General features: G+C 41.1%; 2 protein-coding genes across 4 annotated transcripts; one reads left to right on the forward strand and one right to left on the reverse strand.

The window, feature by feature from the left end:
- Nucleotides 1–75: 75 nt before the first annotated feature.
- LOC118384357 (6-phosphogluconolactonase) lies at nt 76–7,174 on the reverse strand. 3 transcript variants are annotated; one of them, XM_035770818.2, is made up of 6 exons: nt 7,040–7,174; nt 5,386–5,654; nt 4,486–4,593; nt 4,025–4,126; nt 1,172–1,312; nt 76–881 (listed from the first exon to the last, which is right to left on the reverse strand). In XM_035770818.2, exons 2-6 carry the CDS (start codon nt 5,647–5,649, stop codon nt 735–737), a joined length of 762 nt encoding a protein of 253 aa, XP_035626711.1. In that variant the 5' UTR covers nt 5,650–5,654; nt 7,040–7,174; the 3' UTR covers nt 76–734. The 3 variants fall into 3 exon arrangements, with proteins under 3 accessions (XP_035626711.1, XP_035626710.1, XP_035626712.1); XM_035770817.2 differs by lacking the exon at nt 7,040–7,174 and adding an exon at nt 6,294–6,449; XM_035770819.2 differs by lacking the exon at nt 7,040–7,174 and adding an exon at nt 5,783–5,909.
- Nucleotides 6,497–9,139, forward strand: LOC118384354 (zinc finger protein 572-like). The gene is made up of 4 exons (XM_035770809.2): nt 6,497–7,207; nt 7,580–7,667; nt 7,759–7,867; nt 8,284–9,139. The coding sequence occupies exons 1-4, from the start codon at nt 6,885–6,887 to the stop codon at nt 9,012–9,014; spliced, it is 1,251 nt and encodes a 416-aa protein (XP_035626702.1). The 5' UTR covers nt 6,497–6,884; the 3' UTR covers nt 9,015–9,139.
- Nucleotides 9,140–9,477: the final 338 nt, after the last annotated feature.

A 9,477-nucleotide genomic window follows, 5' to 3' on the forward strand; every position in this document is an offset into this window, starting at 1 on the left:
ATGTAACTGCAAGTTTATTATGACATTGAATAATATTTTTTTTGCATGTGGAAACTACTACGAATTGAGCAAATGATTTGTTGTACCTTTATTCATCAGTTCTTAATGTTAATATAGATAATTCTGTACAAATCTTTATTTTCATCATTGTACCCTTTAGCTAAAGAAGGTCATGTGCCATTTCAATTTATCATCAAAATCCTACATTTTTTGGGGGTTAGACAGAAATGCATGCCCAAAATGTTATCGCCCACTTTGATAGTCAAATGCAAAGTCAAACTTTAAAGTAGAGGTCAACAGATTAGTAACAAAGTAAACACTGGTCCCATATGGAGACTTTCTGGCTGAGCTAGTTGGAATCCCAAACAGTTCCACGAGTTTGTACACACTAAAGTTCTCATGAAATCAGAACCCTGAAACTTTAATAGTAAACCTATCTGTATTATTATGACATTACACGGTTTGATCTGGAATGAATCATCCAGCAACTACTTCAAATGGTTTCCCCCCATCATGATACATACACTCAGCACAGTTCTACAACTGATGCGTTAACAACCCAATGTTGTTCCTATTCATTCACTTACATCCCATTTTCATGATATGTAGGTTTTAATCTCACGTCTAAAACACAACACCGTCAAATAGAAACAGGAATGTTCAGTGATATCATGTACATTTTTTCTCTGTGGATGTTGAGTTCTTCAATTCCTTTTTGTCCTTCTCTTTGATCTTTAGAGTTTTGCTGCAGAGCCTGGTCTCTCCACCTGGAGTGTCAAGGAGGCAGCGGCTGGTTCATCTATGAGCCAGAACAGCTCACCGTGGCTGGGGACCACTCTGGCTGCAGGTAGTGCCGGGCCTTCCCCACCCTCCAGCACTTGCTGTGGGAGACCAAAACAGAAACTCACAAGTGGAAAGGAAACGCTCACTTGTCGTAGTGTTATCAACAACCACAGAAATGCTCTCAATCCATTACTGTTGTACAATGACAATTATTTTTGTGATTTATTTTTTTTAAATAATAGTAAATGACAGGTAAACAATAAATACAAATAAACCGAATCAAGTCTTCATAGTGACATTACTTGATTCTTAATAGGTTAGGATCAAAGTGAGATATTATTTTTATTTCATCAGAGAGGATTCCAGTTTGGAGGATAGGATACAGTACCTTTAGCACTGGTGCTTTGCTGCCCCCTGTTGACACAAAGACCACACAGCGGGCTAAGTTCACCATGGGAAATGTCATGGTCACACGTTGTGGTGGGGGCTTGGGCGAGTCACTGATTGGGGCCACAATTTTCTGGGTTTCCTAAAAGAGGGGTAAACCCAAAACACAAGAACGGTCCATACATAGCCAGTGGAGTGACTAAAACAACACATGCATGACAGGTGTAACCGTGTGTGTAACAGAACACATTTAAAAAAAACACAGTACTGGACAGAACCAGACCTAAATTAACTGAAAGGAAGTATCTAAAGATCATTTTTTAAAACCTTACACTGAGACACCACAAAAAACTGTCAGTACATTCATGTATAGCACCATACCTTTGAATCTGTATTTAAACCTACTGCATATTACAGTTGAAGTCGGAAGTTTACATACACTTAGATTGGAGTCATTAAAACTTGTTTTTCAACCAATCCACAAATTTCTTGTTAACAAACTATAGTTTTGGAAAGTCGGTTAGGACATCTACTTTGTGCATGACAAGTAATTTTTCTAACAATTGTTTACAGACAGATTATTTCACTTACAATTCACAATTCACTGTATCACAATTCCAGTGGGTCAGAAGTATACATGAACTAAGTTGACTGCGCCTTTAAAAAGCTTGGAAAATTCCAGAAAATGTTGTCATGGCTTTAGAAGCTTCTGATAGGTTAATTGACATCATTTGATTCAATTGGAGGTGTACCTGTGGATGTATTTCAAGGCCAACCTACAAACTCAGTGCCTCTTTGCTTGACATCATGGGAAAATCTAAAGAAATAGCCAAGACCTCAGAAACAAAATTGTAGACCTTCACAAGTCTGGTTCATCCTTGGGAGCAATTTTAAAACGCCTGAAGGTACCACGTTCATCTGAACAAACAATAGTATGCAAGTATAAACACCATGGGATCACGCAGCCATCATACCGCTCTGGAAGGAGATGCGTTCTGTCTCCTAGAGATGAACGTACTTTGGTGCAAAAAGTGCAAATCAATCACAGAACAACAGCAAATGACCTTGTGAAGATGCTGGAGGAAACAGGTACAAAAGTATCTATACGCACAGTAAAACGAGTCCTATATCGAGATAACCTGAAAGGCCGCTCAGCAAGGAAGAAGCCACTGCTCCAAAACTGCCATAAAAAAGCCAGACTACGGCTTGTAACTGCACATGGGGACAAAGATTGTACTTTTTGGAGAAATGTCCTCTGGTCTGATGAAACAAAAATAGAACTGTTTGGCCATTAATGACCATCGTTATGTTTGGAAGAAAAAGGGGGATGCTTGCAAGCCGAAGAACCCCATCCCAACCGTGAAGCACGGGGGTGGCAGCATCATGTTGTGGGGGTGCTTTGCTGCAGGAGGGACTGGTGCACTTCACAAAATAGATGGCATCATGAGGTAGGAAAATTATGTGGATATATTGAAGCAACATCACAAGACATCAGTCAGGAAGTTAAAACTTGGTCGCAAATTGGTCTTCCAAATGGACGATGACCCCAAGTATACTTCCACAGTTGTGGCAAAATGGCTTAAGGACAACAAAGTCAAGGTATTGGAGTGGCCATCACAAAGCCCTGACCTCATTCCTATATAACATTTGTGGGCAGAATTGAAAAAGCACATGCGAGCAAGGAGGCCAACAAAACTGACTCAGTTACACCAGCTCTGTCAGGAGGAATGGGCCACAATTCACCCAACTTATTGTGGGAAGCTTGTGGAAGGCTACCCAAAATGTTTGACCCAAGTTAAACAATTTAAAGGCAATGCTACCAAATATGAATTGAGTGTATGTAAACTTCTGACCCACTGGGAATGTGATGAAAGAAATAAAAACTCAAATTAAATCACTCTACTATTATTCTGACATTTCACGTTAAAATAAAGTGGTGATCCTAACTAACCTAAGGATATTTTTACTAGGATTACATGTCCGGAATTGTGAAAAACTGAGTTTAAATGTATTTGGCTAAGGTGTATATAAACGTTCGACTTCAACCGTATCTATAAGTGTCATTAAAATACATTATAATTATGATAGACTGAAGGGTGGGTTCCCAGGGGGATTTATAAAATGGGCTGGTGAATGGGTTTGAGACTTTCTAATAAGTGTTAAAAGCCCCATATGTCAGTCTGACAGTAATGTGTGATCATGTACTCATGGCTTTGCACGACAATACATTTTGTTTCTGTCAACATGAACGCCGCCCCTTACATGTGTTAAACATACATATTTGTATTCAACTAACTGGAGAGGGCTTATGGCTAATTTCCAGTTCAAATAACATGAAACTGGGAGAGAGGCTTACAACATATATGCTGTGAGGGTTTTCTGGTCTCCCATAACAGATGACAGTTATTCCATTATGAAAGACTATCTGATGAGAAAAGTATCTAACAGCTTTAATTACGCCCAGACCAAGCAACGCCTTTTAACTGTTTTTTTTTTTATAACCCTCATGGAGAACAGATGGAACGTCATGATCTGATCATCACAAGACCACATGGTTAAAAAAACAAGTATCAGTAACATTGACGTAAATAGTTGTCCCGTTTTAGCTCCTTCCATACCAGAATTACAACCTAGTGAGTGATACAGGCGGGGTTCCAGGTCGTCTGAGAAGAGCTGAGCTTTATCATAGAACATGCTAAACACTTCTCCAGGAGTTGTTAGATTTGATCATCTGTGCAACGCGACTGCACAAAAAAAAATTTTTAAAAAAAAGACAACCTGGGAGTCAACATGGAACGAGGCTACAGTGCGTGCAATAGAGATGACCTGTAACTGGGGCGTAGACTGTGCTCACCTCCAGCAGGGGATGGTCTGGGAAGAGGGAACAGGTGTGTCCATCAGGCCCCATGCCCAGCAGCAACAGATCAAACACAGGGATATCCTCCTTCGGGAAGGCCTATATGTACATGTGAGACAAAATAATTCAAGGTAGACTCAGTCGAAATGACGTTGCCATGAGCAGCACCGGAGATATTGAGGTGAGCGAGACGCAACACTTCGCTCACACACAGTATCTGCACGGGTTCCCTTCACGCTGTTCACAGCGTGGTAGACAGGGCACCAAAACAGCAGAGAAGTCAAGTCTTGCGCTTCAACGCTCTTAGTTGTTGTTGGAAATATCGCTGAGTCTACCTTCCATACAAAAATAGACTATAATATCTCAGGGTTTCATGTCATAACTTTTCTTTGTTTCGTAACCATACAAGTGATACATTCACTGTGTGTGTATATGCGTGCGTGTGTGTGGGTGTGTACCTCCTTCAGTTTGCGGGCATAATCCTCAGCACACTCCTGTACAGATAAAGAGGGGTCAATCGCCAGGACCCCACTGTCTGGGATGTTGATTTTGGAGAACAACTGATTCTGTTGACAAAAACAAAACATGATTGAATATAAAGAGTTAGGATGAATATAAGTCTATAAGTGAAGGTTTTAATAAAAACTAGATAAAGGTAAATGCCCTTCCCCCGAATTAAATACGTGTGCTTGCAGAAAAATACAGACATCGGGCTGTAGGATAAGAATATGCACATACACTGACTGTACAAAACATTAGGAACACCTTCCTAACATTGAGATGCACCCACTTTTTCCCCTCTGAACAGCCTACATTTGTCGGGGAATGGACTCTACAAGGTTTCGAAAGCGTTCCACAGGGATGCTGGCCCATGTTGACTACAATACTTCCCATAGTTGTGTCAAGTTGGCTGGATGTCCTTTGGGTGGTGGACCATTTTTGATACACACAGGAAACTGTTGAGCGTGAAAAACAATGCCGTGTTGCAGTTCTTGACACAAATTTAAACCGGTGCACCTGGTACCATACTCTGTTCAAAGGCACTCAAATATTTTGTCTTGTCCATTAACCCTCTGGATGGCACACATACTGCACACAATCCATGTCTCAATAGTCCCTTTTTAAGCTGTTTCCTACCCTTCATCTAAACTGATCGAAGTGGATTTAACAACTGACATCAATCAGGGATCATATCCTTCACCTGGTCAGTCTGTCATGGAAATAACAGGTGTTCCTAATATTTTGTACATTCATTGTATATTAATTGTCATCTTTTTTGCATAGCAGGTTTACAGTAAACTGATTTTAATATATGCAGCTGCAGAGGCGAGGACCAGTAAACTGTGAGATTATGTTACCTTGTACAGTCCATAGGTACTCTCTCCATCGTTGAAGGGAACCAGCCTCTCATCACAGAACCCTGCTAGCCAGTGGCTGCAGTCCAGGTCTGGCAGGGCAGGCAGCTCCTTGCTGAGCATGGACACCAGGCTGCCCCCTGAGAGGCCCAGGGAGAACCGGCCATGGTCCAACAGGGCCTTGTCAGCCCGAGATGCTACCAGGTGAGCCAGAGCTGGACCAAGCTCTGCTGCTGAGGGGAACACCACTACTCTTCTGCCTGACATCCTGACTGGAATAGAAGAGGGGGAAAAAAGAAGGTTGAGTTAACATACATTTATTGTATAACCAGTGATGCACTTCGTATACCAGCAAGGAGGAAGTGTCACTGTCAATACACCACATTGTTTTACAATTCACCATGATATTGCAGAATTTCCCCAATTCAAGAGAAGCGTGCCAGCTACCAATAAATATAACAAAAAAACGCAAGAGTGGACTGGTCTATAATAATAATGATGATGATGGTGGTGGTGAGTAGTCTTCGGGGAAATTCACATCTCACTGTAGTCCGAATGTGACTACGCTTTACATTACATGTACATCAGACTAAGTTCAAATGTAACTTCGTTCAATTGAACTTTCTGCCTTGTAAAGAAACTTTCCAAGTTTTTGCCGTGCTTAGTTTCAGGCTGTGTAACCAGAAAACTGGTATAACAGTCGTATTTATCAGCATAATCTCACTGGTGCACGTTAAGTGTCCACTATGGTGCATGTAAGAGAGCTCTGCAGTGCCATTGATAGCTTGAGTCTCAATCTGGAGAGTTGGTGAAGCTCACCAGTTCCAGACAGCTATCAACTTCAAACTATTAGCTCTAATAAAGCGTGTGAAAAAGCAACATTTTACTCAAAGTTAATCTTGTAGAATTACCTTCTCTTTTTTTGTCGGCGAACGCAATTTTGCCACTCGCATCACTTCCTGAAACTATTCATCCACTAGCCAATCAAATATCCAGGACCGCCCTGTTATGTTGAATTCTGGTAATTGTAGTGATTGTGATTGGCATAAATGCTGTGTGTGTTATGTGCACTGTTTTTGGATTTAAGCCTAAAAACTGTCTTTAATACACTCTCATCGTCTTTGATGATCTGGATTGTATACCATATTAGATGTAATTCAACTAACTGATAATTAACAGTATAGTAACAGACTATGTACTACGTATAATAATTGAACCCCCTTTACGCGATATAGTTATGGTAGTTATTAAATGAAAATGTCCTAAATTATTCTCCCAAATGCTTTTTGGATGCAAAGTTGCCACTTGTCTTTGCTGTGATCCTTTGTGATTTCCCCTCCGATCCTGTAGATGGAACCATGCGTCTTTGTTGTGTACATGTTTGTACAAAGAACTCGAGGCACACATTGTTATATACAACAAACTAAATATTTGACAGCTCGTTGAAAGTAATACATACAGTTATCGGCAGATTTGAGTTTTATATAAATACGTTTGCCAAAATGTCGACAGCCTTTTGTTTTCAAGCACAGCTCGTTTCTGTCATGGACGCGTTATCAAAAACAGCAGTTTCAGAAATAAGCAAACTAGTCGACATCGAATCAAAGGTTTTAAAATTAGAAATAACGCGTGGTCGGAATGAAATAGCAACACTTACAGAGAAATTGCAGCTGATGGAGAATTTGTTTTGGGTCGGCGGGGGGCACAGGGAGGACGAAACGGCAGATACACGCACGAAAACGCCAACAAGAGTGAAAGATGGTTCAATGAACGATTATTGTGAAAGACCTCAGTCTGAGCCCAAAATAGCTGCAATCAAAAAAAGGTTTGTTAAGTTGACAATTTTTGAATATTCTATGGGCAGGTAATGTACTTGTGTGTGTGAATAGATCTGGGTCAAAGACGTGTGCTGTGTTTGAGTCCCAAAAGTGCACATTTCTAATTCGCTATAGTTTTTGACCCAGGTCTGGATTATACTGGTCACAAATAATAGCTATTAGAATGATTCTGCATGAAACCCTGTGGTGCTTGAATCCTGTGGCTTCTGCTTGCTCTTTGGGTTTAGGCTGGGTACCTGTAAAGCAGTTCTTGATAAATGCTGATATAAAAAGGATTTTATTAAATACTTGATTTATTGATTGAACCTAACCCTTTTCATCTGGCAGAATTTAATCTATTTGTTTTCTTGTATGCTTAGTGAGAGTTCCTGGGAAAATATTTGTCCTCCCCAAGAGATGCACGTCATCCATCAGGTTGAAGATGGTGCTCTTGTTTTGGAAACAGTGGTACGTTAACTGTCATTCCTTCTGTCAAGTAGCCTTACTGTAATGTCCTTCTAGTTACCATGTATTTGCTAAGCTGTTATTTACCCTAAAGCCTACCACAGTGGTGAGAGACCAGCCTGAGTTGATTGTGATCAAGGAGGAACCTTCAGAGGTGGACATATGGGGTAGTGGGCCAAAGACCGAGCTCATAAATGAAAATGGTGAGTGTTGATGGGTTAAAAATCACATTACATTACATTTACATTTAAGTCATTTAGCAGACGCTCTTATCCAGAGCGACTTACAAATTGGTGCATTCACCTTATGACATCCAGTGGAACAGCCACTTTACAATAGTGCATCTAAATCTTTTAAGGGGGGGGGGGAGTGAGAAGGATTACTTTATCCTATCCTAGGGCCACATGAGGGCCTGGGTGCCAAATAGTACACTGACAGTGACTTGTATTGGCATTGCTGAACAGTTGGGTAACCTAGAAGGTTGGGTAATATAGTGCAATAATGCAATAGGCAAAATGCAGAAGCATCGGCTTGTCTTGTGGAACTGAATATAAAGGTTGAACTGTTTAATTGTGTTCTAAAAGATATACTTATACATTCCGTCCTGTGTCACAAACAGGAGCAGCAACATCACTTGATACAGATGTTGGGTGTCTCGATGTGCTTCAGCATTGTCCAGACAGCTCAGACAACCACCCTATACTTACTGAGAGCCAAGTGAACCACAGTACTCAGCCCTTATCCGGAGTGCAATCGGAGGACCTGGACACGCATTGGACGCCACCTGCATGTTCACAGAGCCAGGATGTGCAGCAGATCACACTTGCTGCACAGAGAAGCTCCATAACTGGAAACAGCTCTGGTGTTATAACAAATGTGCCCTCTCAGAGTTTCAGTGTGGCAAAGTCAAACATGAAGATCCACAGCCTGAGAACATCAGGAGCTAAAAGATTTGGCTGTATGCAATGTGGCAAGAACTTCAGGTGTTCTAGTCAGCTGGAAATACACCAGCGAAGTCACACTGGAGAGAAACCGTACCGATGCACGCTGTGTGGAAAGAGATACGCACAGAAAGGGCATCTTTATACCCACCAACGCACACACACCGGAGAAAAGCCATATCGCTGCCTCGACTGTGGCAAGAGCTTCATTCAAAAATGCACTCTCGATATGCACCAACGTACCCACACCGGAGAAAAACCTTATGTTTGTGTGAAATGTGGGAAGGGATTTACTAAAAACTGTAACCTTAAGAAACACATGGGTGTACATACAGAGTTTAGCATGCATGTTTACAGTGAGTCCAGTTTACAAGAGAATAGATGGACAAACAGACCTCAGCCGTACTAGTACCAACCATAGGCCTACAGCCTCTGCAGTGGATTTGCTGGACTTCAGCCTTTCAAAGTTTTCCTCATAGGATATTAGTCTTTGCTTTTCAGAAAAAAATAAAGCTGTCCTATTTTTCAACATTTGCCAGGTCTCTATGTTGCTCTCTGTCATTTGTATTTTATTCAAATGTAACCTTTTATTTAACTAGGCAAGTCAGTTTAAGAACAAATTCTTATTTACAATGACGGCCAAACCCGGACGACGCTGGGCCAATGGGCCAATTGTGCGCCGCCCTATGGGACTCCAAATCACGGCTGGATGTGATAGAGCCTGGATATCGTTTTCCTCATTTGAAATAGGTTTTGGAGGTGAAATATTGCGGTGAAAGTAACAGCCGACCGCTTAAGGGTCTATTTTTTAAAAATGGATCTAAACATTACCGCATTGGATTGTGGGATATTTGACCGTAAACCATGAATTA

The sequence above is a fragment of the Oncorhynchus keta genome, chromosome 5 (genome assembly GCF_023373465.1).
Source record: "Oncorhynchus keta strain PuntledgeMale-10-30-2019 chromosome 5, Oket_V2, whole genome shotgun sequence".
NCBI lineage: Eukaryota > Metazoa > Chordata > Actinopteri > Salmoniformes > Salmonidae > Oncorhynchus > Oncorhynchus keta.